The sequence below is a fragment of the Octodon degus genome, unplaced genomic scaffold (genome assembly GCF_000260255.1).
Source record: "Octodon degus isolate 3935 unplaced genomic scaffold, OctDeg1.0 scaffold00033, whole genome shotgun sequence".
NCBI classification, from domain to species: domain Eukaryota; kingdom Metazoa; phylum Chordata; class Mammalia; order Rodentia; family Octodontidae; genus Octodon; species Octodon degus.
The window spans coordinates 7211103-7233217 of NW_004524609.1; the positions used below are offsets into that span (position 1 = coordinate 7211103).

Consider the following 22115-nt stretch of genomic DNA (forward strand, 5'->3'; position numbering starts at 1 on the left):
GGTACTGATGGTGGTGTCGATGATGGTTGTGGTGGTGATAGTGATGGTGGCAATGATGTGACAGTAGAGATGGTCATGGCTGTATTGATGGTGGTCACAGTGGTGGTGAGAGTGATGTGTGGTGCGTGGTCATGTTTGTGCTAGTGATGGCAGTAGTGCTGACAATTACAGTGGCAGTAGTAATAGTGAAGGAGGTAGGCATGGTGGTGGTGGTAATGGTGGTATGACAATGATGGAGGAGATGGTGGTGACACGAAAGCAGATAATGTTGATGGTGACAATGATGATAATGATGCTGAAGATGGTGACGATGCTAAACACAGCTCGTACTTATTGGGCACTTACATATGCCAGGCATGGTTCTAAGTACTTTACTCTTTTTTGTCCCTGACCCTTATATTTTCCTCTTTCACTTGGAGAAAGCAGTCTTTTCTCTAAAAATCAAGCTGGAAAATGGACTACTACTGAGCAAGTTCTGGTACATTATCTTATCTTATAAGAATAACTTATCTTTAGTATAACATGTATGCTCTATGAATAAGGAGGCCTCAGATGTGGTTAAACTATGACATAAGGAGTTACAGTGGGTCTAAGTATGTGACATAATAGAGACTTGTAATTATTTAAGTATCTCAGTAATACTGCCCAAACATTTATTATTTTGGAGTCATTTGAGATCCAGATGGGAACCAGGGCTTACTGCAAGAGTTGACCTGTGTGATGAAGTCAGCAGAAGCAACTGCCACCTGCTAGAGCTGTGAAAGACCCATGGAACCCTTGCAAGACCTCAGAACTGGGCGGGGACCTGTGGTCCCTTTCCTATAAAACATGAGAATTTCCTGGTGATTCCAGGATTGAAGGTGAGGGCACTGGCAGACAGGGTGGAGGCAGGAGGCAGGAGGCAGTGTGGGGAGAGGGCTGCTCTCTGGAGTTGAGATACAGAAAGAATCCACACAAACGTATGAAGCAAAGCCTCCCTAGGACCTGTCCAGGGCCTTCTAGCATGGATGCCCTACACCTGGCCTTAGTCCTACTCCAGGTTCACTACCACTAACTGGCCCAGGGCCTCTCCGATCTCCCTAGGTCTTCCCTAGCCCTATCCAGGCAGTGCTCCTGGCTGTGCCCTTGCAAAGCATTGTGGGGCTGCCCTCTAATTCTGCCTGTCACCCTTTTCCTTAACTGTCTTTCCCACTGACTGTAAGTGTCCCAATATATGCCTCCCCTCTTTCTCTTTATCGTCTTACATTTGAACCCATGACCCCACACATAGAGGGCAACTGCTCCCCTGAGCTACATCCCTAGCCCTTTTTATTTTCATCTTCTCATTTTGAGACAAGGTCTTACTAAGCTGCCCAGGCTTTCCTTGAACCTGAAATCTTTCCATGTCCTCCTCCTGAGTAGCTGGGAATACAGAGGTGCACCACCACATCTGACAATTATTCATTTTCTTTTTTTCCAATCTCCCTTCATTTGGTAAACACACCCATTTCACCCTGTCCTTTTTTGACTTGCTCCCTAATGGTGCCCCGTTATCTGTTACCACTACATCCCATATCTTCATCCCAGACTTCTTCAAATGGTCATCTTTTCTCACTGCCCTCCCTTTTTACTTCTGGCACATCTTTCTTTATCCCCAAACACCTGGCATCTGCCCTACTCTTCCACTGATCTCGCCCCTTGAAAGCTCCCTGTGGTCTCCTAGTTCCAAGCTCCGGCAGCCTCCTCCAGGCTTTCACACACTCCACTCCTCGGTGAGTGCAGACAGATGAGGTATGCTGCCAATACTCAAGCTTTTGGTCACACCTTACAACCCACACTGCGTTCACATAAGTCCAATGGGGGCCACCAGGCCTCCTACCCCTCATGGCTATGTGGAAGGTGACACAGCTTTGACATCTCAGCAAAGCCTACAACAGAGATGGAGCCCCAAGCTCCATGCCTCAGCATGGCCCATTGACCAGACCTGGTCTAGCGATCCTACCCAACCACAGGGGAGGCTGGGGAGTGGACACACAGTTCTGTTGTGTCATCAAAACCAACCACTCACTCCTCTCCTCACTTCCTCTCTCCTGTGGCATAACCTCAGAGCTCTCCTATTCCATCCTGAACTCTTTCTTCTCTTATATCTTAAAACTATGGCTTCCAGCAAGATTCTCTCTTCACTGTCCTTGCTCTCCCTAAATTCTTGCCCATTCTCACCTCTTCAGCAGTTGCTACCAGGTGAATGAGTCCACTTAAAAATCACTCCCCCTCCATGACACAGAATCACTCAAAGATTCTCTTTTCCTTCAGAGTGCTTATCTCTTGTATCTTATCTGACTCTTCCCACTGAAATGTAAACTTGGTGAAATTAAACCTGTTTTGTTCAGTTCTGCATCCTTCATGCTGAAGACAGAAATAGTTTAGAAATTTCCTGCCAGAAGCATATTTTGAATTTGGCTAGAAAGCCAATTTTTAATGTATGGCTGAACACAGTATACCTTAAGTATCACACCTTAAGTTATCAAAAGTGAACATGACATTTCTGTAAGTGGTAACCTTTTCTGTAAGTGTCTGACAACTGCCAGTCCGCCCCCCCAAAAAAAGAGACAAGATTCCTGCTTGAGATGTCTACCAGGTCATGAAATAAAACATTCAAATCCTCCTTAGCCTAGAAAATGGGCAATTTTGGAGGTCCCTGAAGGGCCCTGCAGCCTCCCTCTGCCTGGTACTGAAGGCTTCATTTCATGCTTATCACAGGAATGGTGCATACATTTTCACCTGGACTTTTGAAACCTTCTTGCGGTGGCCTTAACAACTGTGACACAATCTAATCCTCTTTTCATAGTTGACATGTTTCTTAGTGTCACCCCCATCTTATGAGGATCAAAGTCCCAAGGTCTTCCTTCTTCAATTCCTCCTGCAACATCACCCGGTGTGGACCGGGTCCTACCTACTCTGTCTCCAGCATGTCCCCTCTTCTCTCAGCAACCACCACCATACTCCTAACCCAGACCTTCCTCTAATGGAAACAGAGCCACAACTTCTCACTCCGTCTTCTTGCCTCAGTTCCTCTCCTCCCAATCTGATGAAGCTTATCAAACAAGTGAAGTACCAATTAACCTGAAGGCACAAGAAACAAAACAAAGTCTCTCTCTTTCAGATGTTTCATAGCCTTGTAGAAAAAAAATACACACATCAATTGATGGTTTGCATTTCGTACAGACAGAGGCAGGTGCAGGCTACAAGGAGAGCCAGAGAAGCATCGTCTAAAGGTTGAGGTGTGGGATGGAGCTTAGGGAACCACTTCCTATAGCCCAGCTTTGGTCTCTAGACTAGAATGCTCTAGAACACTCTAGAATGTTCTAAAACATTCTTCACAGCTCACCAGCAACAGAAAAACACCAGTGTTCTGACTCACAACATTCACGGTACAGCTTCAACCTGCTCTTTCAGATCTGCTTCAAGGGCCTTGTGTCCTGGGCCACCAAAGGCTCAGACAAACTATGGCCTGCTCAGGGGTAGCTGGCAGGGGACCAGTGGGGCTGAATCCCTCCCTGCGCTGTGTGTGCCCAGGAGGGAGCACAGCTTCCTAACCCACGTGCTTTCAGGGGGAGTCACAGCTCTGCCCGGGCTGTGCTCGCAGGACCTTAGTGCCTGCTCCCTAATCGCTATCTGCTGACACCTCACCCAGGTTGCACTGCAGGTAAGGCCTCCTCTGCAAAGCTGCTCAGGGCCTCCCACGCCAGACATCTCTCCGCCAACCCTGGGCTCCTCTGTAGTTGTCCGCCCCCACCTCGATACCCTGCCTCATGCTCCAGCCATTAGCATCCATTCACCTCTGTCAGCACCTCAAGGACAGAGGCTGCTTGGCTATTCTTGTGTCTCCCACAGCACCCTCCACTGATCCACACACAAAAGTGGCCCTTAAAGTACACCCGTGGAACACAATCTTCCACCCTGGAGTGAAGCGCGCACCGCCCTTCATGGGGGTAGTGCTGAGACCCCTATTTGCTCATTTGATTAACAAAGAATGGCTGCCTGCTTGGTTTACAAGCCCACATCTCCCATAGGCAGCAGGATCCTCTGTGTGATGTGGGGTAGGTTTTCAGTGATTCAGGGGACACTCTAGCCCGTGCCCACAGGGTTGCCTCTCCCTGGGGACCCTATGCCTGCTTAGCCCACTTGCTTAGGTCAATTCTTTTTCATGCCCCACCTGCCTGCCACTGCCTCAAAGAGGCATAGACTGTATTCGTATAGAATACAATCAACATGTTGTTATTATCATCTATTTGTGTATTGTTAATTATAATGATGGCCACAAGTCTTTACGCTTACTGGTATCCGTGTCTCTTGCCAAGAGAGTTTGCCTTTACAAAAGAAAAACTAAACAAGCAGAATATACTTCCACGCCCTTGGGTCTAGGCTGTTTGAGGGACCTGATTTGACCAATGAAATGAGGGAAAAGATACCCGGTGAAGCCTTCTATATTCTAGCATCCCTGGGATTCTGCTATCATAAGATCGTGCCTAGACCAGGCTGTTGAAAGATGGGTGAAGCAATGCAAATTTAATCCTTTTGCCCTAGCATCGACTGCTTTAGACTGCCCAGTCCTACAAGGGAACTCGGCCAAGCTCTGCAGGACCACGGAGATGAGCCCCTGTGCGTGAGCCCACTGCCCTTCCCATGAATGAAGACATAAACGCACATGTTCTTTCGCTGAAAACATGGTCCTCAGCAGTGCAGTTGAGAGTACTGCTCGGGCCTGACTGCATCATGCCTACCAGCCCCTGACGCATGCAGTATGTGCAAGGGAGCGGGGCTAAGGAAGAAGACAGCCCAGAACCCTCCCGTAATGGCATCTAGGAACAAGCTCCACAGGAGAACAGGTGCAAGCAGGGCCTTCCCGGCAGATGGAGCGGGGGCGTCCGGGGAAAAGCTTTCACAAGGGGCCCCTGGGAGGGATCTCAGGCTGCTTTAAGAGCTCAGTGTAAGTTGAAGAGATTGGGAGGCGGAGCTTCACAAAGCTATTTTAAACATATGTTCCTGAAAGAATGATACTGTGGGGGTGGGGAGAAGCCATCTCTGTAATTTTCCAAAGCAAATGGTGAGCTAGGAAGCAGCCTGTTTTCCCTATGGTTCTCACTACAAGAATTTCCTAATGTAAGACAGATGAGCCCTTGGTAACTGACTCACGATATCCCAGCTACCAGCAGCGTTGGCCCTTGGTGACTTGGAGTAAAGGGACCATTCTAGTGGCCCCAGTATTGGAAAGTCTGCTGTGAAGGAAGTCAGAAGAATCTGGGACAAATCTGTTGACCCTATTGTCACACTACTGGGGGATGGAATCTTCTAGACTCTGAGTGGTCTTTCGCAGTTTGCCTTTCCCAAGTGTACACCCCACCTAGGAATCACAGATCTATTTAGCAGGAAGCTCTTTTCTGAGTTGGCTCCTTCGGTCCAGTTTGCTCATGACCTGGGTGATGTCCACGGTGTTGGCTGCTTCTCGGGCCTTCGCTTCCTCCTCCAGCTGCCGCAGGATGACAGGGCTTGGGCTGGAGCGCAGGTGGCGTCGCATGAACGGGAGGCTCGAGCTGCAAGGGAACACAGGTTGGTGGCTGGCAGAAAGCCGCATCATTGACCCATGACACTGCCATGTCTGGTGGGAGTTGGACTGGAAGGCCGGCACCTGGATTTGTCACCTCGTTTCACTCGTGAACCTCAGGTAGGGCCCTCAGACCTACGTCTCCAGCCTCCATTCTTTTCCCCTCTCTTAGAGGGCAGGACCAGAATGAGCACGAACCGCCATCAGACTGTCAGGCATAAGGAAAAACACTCTTCAGATGATGAAGGTGACAAACGCACCCCTACAGGGTTTAGAAATCAGTCTGTCATCTTAGTATCCTGAAAGATTTCCATGAAAGGAGCCAGGGCTTGGGTGATGGAAGCCCAAGGGTTCCAGCCCTGGTGGAGAGTTTAAACTATTTCAAAAGCCTGATCCTGGAAGGACACAAAGGTCTGGACTGTCCAAGGCAGCAAGATCCCACTGGGCACAGAAGGAGGAAAGGGCTGGGAGGGGGGTGGCCAGGACCTGCTCGGGCACAGCGTCTTAGGATGTCAGAACCTTCCTCCAAAGCCAAACAAAGACTCCTGGAACCAAACTCTCTGCCACATCCTCAGGAACCAGGACAAAGTTTCAGGTGTTGGCGATTGGTACATTCTGTCCATCTGAGAAGTTTAGCTGTTTAACTCAGCAGGAAGCCAGACTCTCACTTTGTGAACCTCCCAAGCTTGTGGAAGATGGGGGTCTGGCAAGGGCTATCCCAAGGGAGGAAAAGAGGCTTGCCTTCTCCCCTTGTGCTCTTGCTGCTTTTGCTGCCTCCTGCCACCTTGAAGGGTCCCCCCGCACCATGCCACCCTGCCTTGGAGCCAGCCGATTGTGGACTAAAACCTCCACACTGTTAGCTAAACAAACCTTTCCTTTTTTAATTGTGAGCATCAGGTATTTTGTCCCAGCAATGAGAGAAAAGTAACCAAGACAGTGTCCAAGTGAGTCAGGAAAGATAGAGTTGCTGAAACACCTGCTTTTGAGGACACTGATGGCCCTAGGAACAGAGCATTTCAACAACAGTGACCTGCTGAAGCCTCAGGACCTGCCCCACATTTCTGGACTGCACAGCCCCTAGGACTCTTGGATCTGTCCTAGGGAGGCAGATGGCTCCCCTACCAGAAAGCTCTGCCTGACACTGCGTAACTCACGGACCTACCAAGAGGAACGCTTTGAGTGTAGGATTAACTTGTGGGAAAATTAAGCTTTAATGCATCATCTTATACCTGGGAGCCATGGAACAGACTCACAGCCCGGCAGGTCCCACCAGGGTGCAGATCAAGCCCGAGCTGTACAGAGGCACACACAGGTGACTCCCACTCACCTGGGCTGAAAGGGCCCACACCAAAGGCAGCGTGTTAGAGCCCCATGTTAGGGTCCCATGTTAGAGTCCCGTGTTAGAGCCCCATGTTACAGCCCCATGCTAGAGCCTCCATGTTAGAGCCCCACGTTAGAGCCCCGGGTTAGAGCCCTGAGACCCCTCCCCCTAAGCCCACAATGCTTTCTGGCAGGTCACCTGGGGCTCTTCTAGACCCTTCCTGTGGCTTAGAGGACACTCTTTCAAGTCCCTAGAGATCCTGAACTCCGCACTCAGCAAACCTAGAACAGCCCACAAAGACCTCCTTTCTCTCCAGCTCATAGCAGTGCCATTCTCCTCAAGAAGGAAAACAAGTTGGTTGGTTTTTTGTTTTTTGGTTTTTTTTCTCCTTCAGCTGCTTTGAAAAGGATCTGGTCCCAACTGCCTCCTTTTGAATTGACTGAAGGAGCTGGCAAGGAGCCCAGCACGGGCCTGCGAGGCGTTTGCTAGCCATGGGGACAGGACACCCGGCTGGCGGTGCTTTGAAGTCTCCACCAGAGTCGTGTCATTTGGTTGCTCTTGTGAATCTTCAAGCCCTGTACTCCCCCCGAAAAAGGGTTCAATCTATTTGCCCGATGTTAGGTCATTCATTGTCCCAAGGGCTGTAAAAGGTGAAAGGATGTGTACCACCAAGGAGAGAGAGCGAACCGATTGACGGCGCTCTACGAGTGGCTCCTGGAGGAGTAGCGCTCAGGATGTCATCTTCCTCTCCTCTGCCAGTCTGCATTCTCTCCGGAACACAGTTTGCGATTCTCTCCGAGGGGTTGGGAAAGTGCAGGTATGAGAATGGAGCTCAGTGAACCCCCACCATCAATTTAGGGGCAGAGAAGACTCAAAAACAAAACCAGTGAGATGTTCCCCTTGGTGATAAGAGTCATTATTGGCTACTGGAACTCTTTCAGACCTGCACGAGGGAAACAAAACTCACCGGACGTAAATCTCACTAGGGTAATTTCAGGGCATTACGAAGAGATGGGATGCTATGCAACGCCTGCTAGCCCCAGTGTTGTCACCGAGCAGGTATCATCCATAGCCCTTTGGCTGGAAGAGACCCTGGCTTAGCAAACAGCGGGCGGCAGCAATCACAGACACACACACTTGCCTTCTCTTGGTTGTTTCCTGAGGTTCGATAGCTTTCGCCAGCATTTCCTTATAGATCGGGGATTTTAAATAGCGAGCGTAGGAATCCTGGTGAAGGCAAGACAAAAACGGATTAAGCGAGGGAACAAATGTGCCTGTCACTCTCCAGCCCTTGTGGGTGGCAGCATGGCAAAGGGCAGATTCGTCCCCTTGCCCGACAGGTGTTCTGGGAGCAGGTGTGGGTCCCAGGCCATGATCAGTGTCACCTGGAAACTTTCTAGAAATGAGGTCTTTTATTATCAATCCAGGACACCCTCCCCATCCTGCATCACTGGGAACCCAAAGAATGGCACAACCGGGGCTTCAAGACTACACCCCACTCCCCAGAGTCCTCCTTGGAGCAGTGTGCCAGGTCATGAAACCCCCAGGAGACCAGAGGACATCGCCTCTCCCACCCAGAACCATCCCCCAAGAAGAGCAAGGACCTGATGTGGTGCTCCCTCCAGATCGCACCGGCGGGGGGCCTCTGCCTTGAGTTCTGGGTACAGAAGCAGAGGAACACAAGCAAAAGGGACGACGCGCCTTTATGCCTCTGTGGGCTGCTTCCTGGGACGCTGGGTGGCGTCCAGAAACTGACTTCCCAAGTGCTGCTAGTTTCTGCTACTTCTGAAAACTCCAGTTGTGACAAAGACAGGCCAGACCCCTCCGCACCCACACAGGGACTGTGGCAAGAGTCTAAAAGGCTGAGTGAAGCAGGGTGACCCTAAAGACCAAGTGTAGTGGTCACAGCCATGAGGACGAGGACAGAGTCTGGGAATAGGACTAACGGAGGGACTGAGTCCCAGAGGTGCGTCACTAGAGTACCTGTCGTGCAGGGACATCGAAGACAATAAGCACATACACTGCGCTTTGTGTCCATTACCTGTCACTCTGCCATGTGGGCCAGTGGTTGGCCTCTCTGTGCATCTCTTACTGGACTATGGAAGCTACTTTTTTTTTCTTGGTACTGGGAATCAAACCCAGGACCTCAGACTTGCCATGCAGGCACTTGTGCCTCTGAGCAATACCCCAGCTAAAACTCCATTTAAAAAAAGTTGTAGAATACATTAAGGAGGACTGTCACTAAAGAGACTGTACCGTGCATCCACCAGTAGGGAAAATACAGAGGAACCCTACTGATGGGGAAAATGGTGAGAAATGGCTAATGCAACATGTTGAGAATTGTAAATAATTCGCCGTTTTATGAGTAAATATATCTCCTTGTAACACAATAAAAGACCAACTCAAAACAAAACAGCATAAGGGATAATCACAAACATTTGCCAGTCCCACTAGCTCAGCCCACATAACAAAGTGGGCAGAACACTTTGCCAGAAAAGGAAGAACTGCCCTAGTGAGGAGTCAGTGCCTGAAGGGAGCCTGGTCAGGGATGGCCCTGGTTGGGGCCAAGCTCAACGGCGCCCTGTGCCAGCCTCCCACCCTAATTTTCTAAGAAAGTTATGGATTTTCTCTTGGGTTCTCTTTAGTTTACTCCTGACAATTCCCTGACAGTTCCTACCGCCTTCACATTTTAAAGAACTGCCCCCACCATGCCACAGCACAGGCCCAGGGCCCAGTCTCTGGGCTCCCTTGGAGCAGGAGCTGGAAGCCCACCACCTCTGAGGATCACAGCCACCCTCGCTGGTCCCTTCGAGGACAAAGTTCCGAGCTCTGCACAGTAACTGCAACTAAGCAGCCTTCAACCAGTGGCAGCTATTATTGAGTCTCCCGTTACCGGCATCTGTAATACTCCCCGCAGCTCTCCTGCAGAACAGGGGCCACCACGACACAGCCAGCTTCTGTCACGCTCCGGCCCAAGGAGGACCTGGCCCAGGTGACAAGTGGAACAACACTCGCCAGGTTTGCAGTCCACCACCAGCAAAGCAGTATCCACCTGTCACCCCGACCCGACCTTTCCTGAGGAACCTTCCAGGTGGTGGGGGCGGGGAGGGCGCTCAGCCCCCTGCATGGGCCCCACGGGCTCACCTACCTTCTTCATGAGCATGTAGATGTGCGTTTGGGCTGCGTCCAGCACGTAGCGGTGGGGGTGCCTCAGCCCTTTCACTGTGATGTCCATGGTTTTGCCATCAATGTTTATCCACCGCCTTGCCCCTGGGGCCAGGAACAGTCTGTGACAGGAGATGAAAAGTGTTTGCAAAAGACCTTACACTGAGGGCCGGCTGCGTAGGAAAGAGGGACTGAGATCACAGGGGCCCCGGGATGGAGGTGAGCTGTCTTTTAGGAGACATTAAAGGGTGAAGAGCTCACTAAGCAGCTTTTCCTAGAAGCAAGAGAATGGCCACCAGCCCTGAGAATGCCCTATTCCTGGGCTCTTGCAGAGGGACCAAACTGTGCGTAGCTCCCAGCCAAGACAGGGAGGAATCCACTTCCGCCTTCACCCTTCTGCCTGTTTATCCACCCAGACTCAGACAGCAGCTTGGAACCGGGCTGGCACGGCGCACCACCAGCCAGGTCCCTTGGCCCTGACTAACTGGGTTTGCTGATTCATCTTCAACACTGAGTTCGTGGGCAGAGGTGTATGACCCCTGGGTATCCAGACCGATAACCCAGAAGTCCTGGGACTCTTCCTGGGGCCGTGGGCACAGGACCTCCGCCGATACTGTAGCTCCTCGTTGCTCCAGGTTACAATTATGTGGAGAGGCTCCTGCACTCCTAAGATATGCATGAAATTTCAAATTTCAAGTAAGACCTCCCCAAGTGGGAGCCTGAGGAGGAGGGTGCCAGAGGGACCCCAAAACCAGCCGGGTCCCTGCAGCAGGAGTTTGACAGGAGCGGCCTGCGTGTCCCGAGCACTGCGGTCCTGCGCCTGTGCCCTTGGGAAGGCTGTCCTCTGAGCTTCACAGACCAGAGTCCTCCCACCCCATCTGAATCACCTCCCCCGCTCAGCAGAGCTCAGAGCTGAGCTGCGAGAGCACAGGAGCCTCTAAGACGAAAAGTGAGGCAGTGGCCGCTGCTGTCCTGTGGACCTCGCCTCTCCAAGAACTGGCGTGCTCTAGCCCAGGTCCACGCGGGAGGACTCTGGAGGGACCACGGCTGAGTATTCAGCAGGAAGTGGGCTGTGAGGGCCGGTTCCAGACCCCAGAGTTGGGGCCTCAGGATCCGCAGGGCAGCAGTGAGTGTAAACTGAACTTCCAGGCCACCAAGCCCAAGGCTTTGTCCCTGGGGCCATGGGGACCTGACATAACAAGGCCTGGGCACCTGCCAGGCTCGAGGGAAGCGCTGGTGGGAGTGTGGCTCTCAGCAATCTCAGGGGCCTCCTCCTGTCTCCCGGGCTCCTCCCCAGCCATCAACAGCAGGTCTGAGCCTTCTGAACCAAACGCTTGCTTCTGGGGTCATTTGGGTGCAGTGGAGACTCACAGAGCAGAGAGCCCTGGGTGAGAAATAAGAGACCACGCACGCCTGCACCCCCCACTGCGCCTGCTGTCCTTTCCCGCCCTGTCTTCTTGTCCCTAACATGGTGCACGGAAGAGCTTCTCCCCTCCCTGCCACTCTGGTCTCTGCCTATTTTTGTGTCTTCCGGGTGCATATGCACACCAACATGCGCAGGACTTTACGGACCTCGCACGGTGATCCAGGACAACTCGCTCTTGTAGGACTTACACGTACTCCCACAGGAGCAGAAAGCCCCGAGTTCATCTCACCTGCAGAGGGACCCTCGAGCCCTCCAGAGCAGCGAGGGGTATTCACGCATGGCAAGTGCAGTGCCCGCTGCTGCCCAGGCCCAGGCTGGCCATAGGGGCCGCCTCCCCTCCCTGGCTGCAGCCCCCGCGGGAAGGGCCTCTCGGCCACCCGGCTGACCCTTACTTGTAGATCTCCTCCGCTTTCTCCTTGACCTTGGACTGATCTCCATACTTCAGATCCTCACAGGCTTCCCAGAATCCCAGGTTCTCCCCTGCATGGGCAGGAGAGATCCGCAGGACAAAAGCCGGATAGGAACAAGCGAAAGGAAGAGAAGAGGGGAGAAGAGAAGTGGGTCAGTGGGCTGGTTCGGTTCTGAGGCCCGAGAGCATCTTCCGTGCAAGAGGAACCACTGCACACAGCACGTGGGAGCCACCGGATGCAGCAGTGGCTACACATGTGGCGTCCTTTGAGATAAAGCAGCCGGCGAACACCCCTGTGTGCGCGCCATTCACACTGGGAGAGTTGGTCTTTCCTTCTGTGGCACACAGGCCCGAGTTCATAATAACCCCCCACACACATCAAAAGGATGCTACAGGCCAGGGAGATAGCTCAGCAGTCTAAGCGCCTGCCTAGCAAGCAGAAGGACTTGGGTTCGATCCCTGTACCACATGCTGTGCTGGCCCCACCCTGAAATCAGGCATGGTGACGCACTCCTGCAATCCCAGAGCTCGGGAGGCTGAGACTGGAGGCTCACTACGAGTCCGAGCTGCACAGTGAGACCTTGCACCAAATACACAAATTCAAAAATAAAGAGGCTGCTACACTATTTTTGCCCTACAACTTATCTGTAGCAAATATAAAAATCATGTGACAAGGCTCCTAAGCATGTATTGCAGTGCCCTGGGCTCTCTTCTGAAGTGACTGCCCGGCTTCTGCCTCCTTGGTCACAAGATGTGTGGAGACCCCAGGTGTTGCGGCCCCTCCCAGCCCAAAGGTCCTTCCACGGGAGGAAGGACCTGGTGGAAGGCCTGGCCACAAGGGAGATTTAGCCGAGTGTTCACGGCAGCCAGCAAAACGCTGCGGCTCTCTGCACACAGGGAAACTCAGACCCCTCCACTGAACTTACAATAAATAGCCTGAACGGCAAATCTATAAAGATGGAAGGCCCACTTGTGGTTGCCCAGGGCCGGGGTTGAGGGAAGGAAAACAGTGGGAAGGGAGGGAGGGAGAGGGCGGAACAGGAAGTGACTTCGAACGGGCAGAAGGGACCTTCAAGGGTGGCATACCTGTTCTGGCATTAGTGCTGATGGAAGCCAGCTTGGCGACTATATTAAAAAAGATCACTGTCTCATTGCTATCTGTTTATCAATAAAATTTTGAAAATAAAATAAAATAAAAACTGAATCAAATACAAAAAAAAAATCTACTTTCACAGGTGAATTTCATATTATGTAGATCATAATTTAAGATTCTTAGTTAAACGAGGAAAGTGGTGATTCATCTGCCGTCTTCATATCTTAGTCTTCCTAAGGATATTATTCATAATATAATTTTAATCATACAGGGAAATCTTTTCCGTATTCTCGTTTAACTTCTTAAGGACGGTAAGATGAAATGCACTCAGGGTGTAGTTTGTCACTTGGCCACTAGATGGCACCATCCTCACTTCTCCATCAGCCGGCCCCACTCCTTCAGCCATCTGTTCTGGGGTTTACTACATTAGGGCAATTAGGCCTGATGAGGGAGATAGATTTTCAACAATCCGTATTACGACAGAATGTTCTGCATCACTCTACCCTACCAAAGGCATGTGTAGTTGGATTTGTTCCAGGAGCAGTTTCACAGAGAAGCAGGTCTTGCGTAATAGGCAGCTGTCTCAACGTTCAAACAAGAAGCCCCTCAGGGCTAAGGACTTCTAGAAACAGCAAAGAAGCCCCATAAAAGGAACTATTTCGGCTAAGAGGCCAGAGCCCACTGAGTGTGGAGCCTAGTGAAACTGGCTCTCATCTAGCCCCTTGGTTTGCCCAAACATTTTTTGGTATGGTCTATTTTACTGAAGAGGTTGGGAGTGCCCACCATTCGAACCCCCGGCTTGAGACATCACGTATGCCCCTATCCGTTCCATTTAAATCCACTCCCTCTTAAGGCCCCCGAAGAAATCAGGTGGGGAGTTAGGGCAGTGGTCCTCAGTCACGGCCACGCATTAGTCACCTGGAGGGCTTTCCAGACCTCCGAGATTCTAACCCCAAGGCATCTCTGGGGATGGGATGCAGGCCACTCTCCCCCCGGCGAGCTCAACGTGCAGAACCACTGAGCTGAAGACAGGCGGGGGTCCAAAGGCGAAGCCCGCTGACTCTGCATTCCTTCTGTTCAATCTCCCCGGAAAAGCCACACTTTAGAGGCGGGGGGAGGGGCAGCAGGCGCCTCCGGATGATAACGAGAGGGTAGCCAAGACGGGGTGGAAACGTGACGGCACTGACATGGGTTCTGTCGGTGGGTACAATTTTTCATCAGTCTGTGGGGCTTCTCTGATGCAAAGAGCAGTCCTAGACCCACCCAGGACTGCTAATGCTGTCAGAGGAAGCCCTGTGTAAGAGCCCTCCCTCAGCAAAGCTATGGCAATGTGCAGTGAGGAGACCTAGGCTGGGCGTTAAAGGAGTGCTGCTAAAAGTAAATTCTTTCAATTAAAAAAAAAAATTAGAACCCACCACTGAATTCTTTCTTGAGGAAGTACTGGAAGCTCTGGCGGCCCTTGGGGTCTCGGATCAGCTCGCTGAAGTTGAAAGCCCATCGCTCCACCCGCATCTTGGTTGGGACTTCCACCCTGCAAGGACACCGATGTGTAGCAGAGCTCTCTGAGAAAGCCAGGGCCTGGCGGTAGCCGGGTAGGCACAAGGGACTGTGGCCCCTTCCTCCCCCCTCTCCTCCTCCCAACCCCAGCATAGAGTCCACTAGGAAGACGTGGCCCCCGACAGCCCCTGATGCTCTTCTAGGAAGTGAGCTCTCAGAGGCGAGGGGCACCCACAGTGGAGCGGCACACACAGGCCCTGCTCACCACCCTTCGGGGAGAATGAACTGGAAGGTTCCTGAAGGCCCAGAGACCACCCTGCGGAGGGTCAGCGACAGTTCTTGAGCAGCAGTGGCGACGGCTGCTGTGGTCCTGGTCACCAGCCAGGCGCCTGCCCACTACCCACCGTGGCTGGCCCATCACTGTGAACGTTACTGCTCATAGCTAAGAGGCAAGGACAGGAGGAGGCAGGCCAGCCACATGTCTTACACCCACACAAGGACCATTACTCAGCCATAAACAGAAACGAAGTTCCTACATGCGCGGTACACTGATAAACTTTGAGAGTATTGTGGCACGTGGAAGAGGTTAAGAACGAAACATCACATGTCGTGTGGTTCCTTACAGGAAAGTTTTAGGATAGGCAGAGCCTTAGAGACAGAAACTAGATCAATGAGTGGTTGCCTAGGGCTGGAGTGTGGGGGTGTGTGGGGTGACAGCCAAAGGGTCCGAGATCTCTTTGGGGGATGATAAAAATATTTTTAAACTACGTGTAATCATTGTAAATGAAATGTAATCATAATGGATTACATCGAACATAGTAGCAAACCACTGTGTAAATGCATAAACTGTATTGCATGTGAATTACTGTGCAAAAAGCAATCGCAATGAACTCCAATGCGTTAAATACATACAATTTGGCATTTAAGTCCCAGAACTGGGTGTCATCTGTTATCCAAGGGTTGCTAGGGAGGCAGCCTGACATGATGGCGTCGTTGGATGAGAACTGCTCACTGTACTTGACGATTCTAAAATGGAAATGGAAATGGAAATGATTTCCCAGAAGCTCCAGGAAACTAGATGAACGCCCGGCTCACTGACCGGCATGTCCTCTCCTCCCACATGGATTTAGCAGACACTGCTTACTACGGTCTTAGGAAAGCCTTCTAACAGCCCCGGGGTTGGCAGGCGTTGGCCAGGTCTCTCTGTACACTACGCATGAAACAAAGTGTTTTCTCTCAATCTGGAGCTTGTGTCCATAGTTCGTATGTTCGTGGGTTCGTATGTTCGTGAGAGATTTTGAACTTCAGAGCTGACTCACCTGGCCTGTGCCTTGTTTCTCTCCTTTTGGAAGCACGAGGTGCCACAGGATTGCTGTGACACTGGGCTGGAGAGACAGCTCTGCAACCTAAGCACCTGCCTGGCAAGCGCAAGGTCCTGAGTTTGATCCCTGGTATCACATGCCGTACCAGCCCTGGAAACCCCAGGCGTGCCTCGCAGGCCACTGAATTGGGTGTGGTAGACCACAGCTGTGATCCCAGTGCTGGGGAGGCTGAGACAGGAGGATCACTAGTGAGAGCCCACACCAAATAAGTAAGTTTAAAAAAAAAAAAGTTTTAAAAAAGAATTGCTGTAACTTTGCCACCAAGCTGGGTCTACTCTTTTTAGGACAATGCCTAGGTTTGGGGCAAAAGCGAATTCCTTTAAAAGTGAAGTCAGATTTTCTGAGTCTCCCTATTTCCTAAAGTCTGAGATGTAAGGAAAACTCCTGCACCATGGCAATGAGTGCGGTCTACAGGACGCAGAGGAGGCCCCGCCACAGTCTGCCGTGGCCACAGATCTGAATGGAGCAGGGTCCCTGGCCCGGAGGGTAAGCCAGAGAGCCGAGTCTGCAGAGCATAAGCGCCCTAGCTCCTCTTCTCCCATGAAACCAGCATTCTGCAATCAGAGCACAAGTGGAGCCGGCTGAGGAGGAAAAGCCAGCCCACAGGTCCAAACACTGCTGATGCAACATGACAGTAATGAGGCCTCGAGGCAATTTTTCCAAAATGGGAAGGTGGGCCTGGGAAGTATCTAGAAGCTTCTGCGTCCCCTTCAGCGTTCTCTCCATTGGGTTCCAGGAAACGTGCTGCGCAGTAAAGAGCTTTGAGTTGATCACAGAGCAGTAACCATCGCCGCAACCCCAGGTGGGTACAGGGCACACTGCTCATTGGTGGCCGGGTCTCGGCAGCTCCAGGTGAGGCCACTGCACGATGCGGCTGGGGTCACGGGACATTTCCTCAGGGAAGGTGGCATTTTGGCCAACTGTGAATTCAGTGAAATGTTACAGGTCTTTGAAGATTTTCCCAAGAGTCTAACTTATCCACATGGGAAGCAAGCACCACCCCAACACAGCCTCCCTGACCCCAAAGGGACCCGGTGCCATCGTTTAAGTCTTTTTTTTTTTTTTTTTTTCTTTTTTGGCAGAACCAGGGACTGAACTCAGGCCCTTGCGCTTGTCAGGGAAGCGCTTATTCTACTGAGCCATCTCCCCGGCCCCCTGTTTAAGTCTTACAGGGTCAGAATAAATTAGTGCACGATAAGCCAGCTTTATTTTTATGTGTGCAGGAAAATTCAGAATTAGCGAGGGGGTTCTAAAATAAACTTCCCATTGTCAAAGGATAAGAGCTTGTGTTTGGGAGGCTCTTAATCCCGTTTTTTATCTCCTAGTTATTCCGAAAGTGTAATAAATTAAACACAAATTGCCGATGAATCTAAATTCTTTTAAATCAAAGATCAGCAATGGCAGCCAGGTTAGACGGAGAGCACACCGTACGGATCCCTCAGCATGGGAGTCTGAGACAAAAGGATTGCAAATTCAAGCCCAACCCAGGCAATTTAGTGATCCAGGGAAGCCCTGTCTCAAAATATTTTGTAAAAGCTGGGGATACAACTGAGTGTGGAGGCTCTGGGGTCCATCCACAGTATAAAATAAAAACAAAGATAAAAAAACAAAAATCAATTAGACGTGGACATTTTCCAGCCCAACCCAACCCATGTGGGTAGCTCTAATAAATCTGACAGCGTGCCGGCTATCTCAGCTCCCCGCAGAACCCAGCCCATGGACTCGAACTTTTCCCACCTCCCTCTCCACAACCAGCGAATTCCAAGAGACAGGAACCTCACAAAACCTTGCACACCCTTGGTCTTGGCCAACCCAAGACAAAACCCAGAGACACCTCTGAGGGAAAAACTAACACAAATATAAATCCCAAGAAATTGGCTTACGCCTGGCAGTTGTTTAATATTTTCAGTCAGCCCCGCTCTCCCAGTTTGCCTGGCAGCTGAGGTCCCCTCTTGCCCACCTACTCTTGCTCATCCCTCAGCAAGACCAACCAACCAAAGGCCATACCCGCCGAGGGACACAGAGGACTTCACGGTGGACCGCATTAAGGCCTGTTGGTAATACATGATCTGAAAGAGAGACAGCAGTCAGAGGGTGTCCAGCGCCCCGCCCTCACATGTCACTAACATGGACACTGTAGGGGCTCCTGGACTAGAAGCCACTTATCCACAGCAACAGCCTAGCCCGCTCCCTCAAGCTGGCCACCCCAGCACCCACAGGGCCAGACCCCCAGGAGACAAGCGACCCAACACTCCAAGCCAATGGCCACCTCAGCACATCTGGTGTTGGTCCGCAGAAAGGGACCCCCCAGGAGAAAGAAGTCCTGAGAAGCATTCAACTAAGTCGACAAGGTCCATTCATTTGGAAACAACTGCGTCAACATTATTCCAGGTGCTATCTGTTCCCTCACACGCTTTGGAAGACAGAAGAAACGTGGTCTCCACAGAAGGGGACATCTTCAATCATCCTGGCTTTGCAGCTGTGAAAGCAGCAGGCCATCTCTTCTCAACCCCTTCTCAGACACCCATTGACACATCCTACCCTGGTGGCCACAGCTTCCCAGGGCTCTACAGAGAAGAGTGTCTAAACTGAGTAGCTTGTCTCCTTGACCAGATTCTGGACGGCCCTGTAGTTGCAAGAACAGGGGCCAGACTGGGCACAGGAACACTCTGAAGTATTGATTTCCACAACCTTCTCTGTGCTTCCCTCAGATCTGGGAAGTCTGGGGGTCTGGCCTTCTGTGACTTCTAAGGATGTTTTACATCCGGGGCCACCTGGTCAGCCTTAATCAGATCTTACAAAAGATCCTTTGTTGGGAGCCACTAAAGCTGGAAATTGTCCGTATGTGTGAGAGCAGGACTAGGCCTCATGCCTAAAGCAGTCAAGCTACCTCAGTCCTGAGCAAAGCATCCTACCTGCTTAATGTCAGCTGTTAGTCACTAGGCAACCTTGTGTCACATGATACTAACTTTACCCCCGCTCTTACTGTTGTTCTGGGGGTTGTTTTGCCAAACAGGCCGACGGGCCACCACCTGACCCAGCTGTAGTCTTCTTGTCTATATTTTCCTCATTCCTGCCACCATTTTTCCCTGGGCAAAATGGATCACACCTAGAGACCACTGGATCCCGACATTCCGTGACGTCCACTAATTTGGAAATAACTGCATGAACATTACGCGTGGGTTTCCATTTCACTACCAAGTGTACAGCATGAAGTCAAAGTACATATTATTTGTTAAAACATTTTACATCAAACATCATTGGAACCAGGAGGCTAATTACCTCTTTTCTGACAGCTGTGATTGTTTGTTTCTGTAAAACAAAAGGAAAAAAGAAAAACCAGTCAAGCAATGTCATTAAATCATTATAGTTCAAATACCCACATGAAAAACAAATACCCTTCCCCGTGAGAAAACTGCCTATCTTTTCTTACTTCAAAGGTAGGATTTCCTTTGCCCCATCACCACTAACTGTACCCTTCTGTGAAGAACAACATCTGTAAGAGAGGTGGTGAGGGGTGGGGAACAATCTGCCAGGAGAATTTTATGCTGCTCTCCTAAGAGCCAAGATAAATTAAGGACTAAATTTGGGGTTGGTCCCAAGCAGTGTATATAGAACTACATGGATTAGAAGATGCAGAAGGGACTCTCCCCCTCTTGCTGAGACAGAGATAAAGGAGGAGAGAAACTAGTGTGCTCCTGAGTGTTTCTTTCCTCACAGGGAAATGTTCCAAATGAGCGGCGATATTCGCTCCCAGATAGCCATACCACTTGGCCAATCTCACACATGGAAACAACAGCAAAAGCCACAGGGTCAAAAATAAAGCACCCAATCAAAACCCTAGTGTCTGCTGCCAGCTGAGTCCCAGAGTTTGAGCTGCAGTGTGACACAGCTGCACGGAGCCCATCCTCCCACTGAGGCTGCAGCATGCTGGGACGGGCTGCAGGGCACCCTCTGAGGACTTGGGAAGCTAAGATGTAGGAAGAAAGACTCAAGACAGGCTCCACGTTTGGGGTCTTAGGGGCTACTCAGACCTGTCACCCACTGATACACGTAGATCTCCTACATCCTGAAAGGGACAGCCTCAATGGCAACACTTTTCTGCCCCCATGCTTGAGGTATGTATGGTGGTCATTCTGGTCTCAGCTTTGCTAGATTTGGTTGCGTCCAAGAACTGCGCCGAGCAGGCCGGGCCTCTTAGTGCGCGGCTGCTAGCGTTCAGGCTGTGGGACCCTTGGTTGGGTTGAAGATATGATTGTCTTCCCCTAAGAGAGTCAGAAGTACAAGAAACACACCGCCATGTCTTAGCCAGTGGGCACAGTGAGCACTGGTTCCCGGGCGCCCTGAGGAAGGTAGCCCCAACCTGGGAGCCGTGTACCCCGCTCCTTACGCTGGGGTTCGCTTTGCTTCGCTGGAGTGCTTCATATGCTGGCCTTTCACTGGCACTTTTTCCAGGTAGAGGCACAGGTAGGCTCGTTTTAGAAAGGAAAAGCTCAGGTAGGCCTCTGGTCTGGCCTCTCCTATCCTAATCTGCATTGTGTTCACCACAATGTCCCATCTGTCCATGAGTCTCTTGTCTTACATGTATGTGTCACCATGCGGGCGCCTCTCAGGGCAGGAAGACCTCATCTGCCTTCCCTAAAATAATGTCTTTTTTTTTAAATTGGATTCAGCTCAGATCCATAGTGATCCTCCTGTCTCAGCCTCCCCAGTGCTGGGATTACAGGGGTACCCCACCACACCCAGTTTTGGAGTTGGCAGGGCCTACCCGAGGTTCTAGGGCCAGTATGGCATGCAGTGCCCGGAATCAAACTCAGATCCAGTCAGGCACTTAGACCTCTGAGCTATCTCCCCAACCCCATAATGCCTTATGGAGAATAAATGCTCAACAAAAATCAAGTAATCATGACTGCAGTGTAGTGTTCGCGGAGGCCTAGAAAACATCAGAACTCTTGCTAAATTGTAAGAGAATATTTTACACTTAAAAATTTTAAACACTCCCCAAATGATCTAAATGCTTTGCCAGGCTAGCTAGAAAGCTCAGTGCACTAAGGGCCACTGATACACGTAAATCTCAGGCAAGCACAGGGACCGGGGCTCAATCCCCGGCACCACATGCCGTGCCGGCCTCCAGCTCCCTGAGCCAGCCGCAGAGTCCATGGGCATAGTGGCACCAGCCTGGAATCCCAGCATAGGGGGAGCTGAAAACAGGAGGCTCACTACGAAGTCAAAGCTGTGTAGTGAGACCCTGTACCAAATACACAAAAATAAATAAATAAAAACGTTTTGCCAAACACAGTTCTTACTCGCTCCTGGTCTCTTTCAATAAAAGGCCTATTTTACAAGATTTGCATTCCAGGTAGAAAAGGCCCCTGGGGACACAGTGGACCTGCACTCGGATCTGATATAATCAGATCCTTCTGTTAGTGCCTTGCTGATGTGGATCATTCAAAATAACATCTGACGCTCTCTGACCTCTGTCCAAGGGAGAAGTTAGGCTTTTCCTCAGAAAGCCCACAAAGCAATTTTCACCTTTCGGAGTCCTTCTAACTCTTCAGGGAGGGAGATTTTATCATACTGATGTTCTCTGGAGAAAAATCAAGGCTCTAAGAGGCTGTGGGAAACTCTCTCAGCATCTAGTCAGCAATCGGCTGAGTCCTGATCGCAGCGCAGCTCAGCCCTATGCAGAGTGGAGGAGGACGGCCCCAGGCTCACAGCTGTCCCCTCCCCACGCGCGCGCACCCTGTCTCCTTCCTCGCCTGCTGCCCTCCGCAATCCCTCCCTAGGCACCTGGGCAGCAGCCGTGTCGCGAGCCCTCTCCTTCAAAGGGCCTGGGACAGGCACTCAATCTTTCTGTCTTCTGGCAACTGTTCCAGGCCAGTTCCCAGGGCACAGAGCTGCGGGGTGGTCAGACCAGAGGGAGGAGCGGCTCTGGCTGTCCTGGTGACCTTGAGAACCAACAGGCACCCCCTGCACCCGCATCGCCTCTCTCCATCCCCTCATCTTCCCCTGGTCCAGGGCCGCGCTTTGCTCTGGCAAATACATTTGCTCCTGGGGCCTTTACTTCAGTTTCCACAGCTTCAAAATGTTTATTTTTTCATTTTATTTGCTCTTGTTATCTTTTTAGAATTCTACCTCTGCGCTGTGGTTTACCATTTGCTGTGTGCCCTCTCCTCTCTAATACACACTGATGGTTCCTTATCCCAAATGCTTGGGTGCAGAAGAGTTTCAGATTTCA

The 22115-nt window shown here is 51.1% G+C and overlaps 1 protein-coding gene across 4 annotated transcripts in view; it reads right to left on the reverse strand.

Moving 5' to 3' along the window:
- The window catches only part of Rgs9 (regulator of G protein signaling 9), a 122145-nt gene that overhangs the window by 12682 nt on the left and 87348 nt on the right, over nucleotides 1-22115 (reverse strand). For 3 of the 4 annotated variants that reach the window (XM_023714171.1, XM_023714170.1, XM_004630044.2), the window contains 8 exons: nucleotides 19160-19189; nucleotides 17885-17946; nucleotides 15408-15521; nucleotides 14414-14529; nucleotides 11889-11976; nucleotides 10054-10192; nucleotides 8047-8132; nucleotides 5456-5573 (listed from right to left, as the gene is read on the reverse strand). In XM_023714171.1, coding sequence (XP_023569939.1) covers nucleotides 5456-5573; nucleotides 8047-8132; nucleotides 10054-10192; nucleotides 11889-11976; nucleotides 14414-14529; nucleotides 15408-15521; nucleotides 17885-17946; nucleotides 19160-19189 — 753 coding nt within the window. Of the gene's footprint in view, nucleotides 1-5383; nucleotides 5574-8046; nucleotides 8133-10053; nucleotides 10193-11888; nucleotides 11977-14413; nucleotides 14530-15407; nucleotides 15522-17884; nucleotides 17947-19159; nucleotides 19190-22115 lie in introns of all 4 variants that reach the window. The other variant, XM_023714172.1, reaches the window with a different exon arrangement.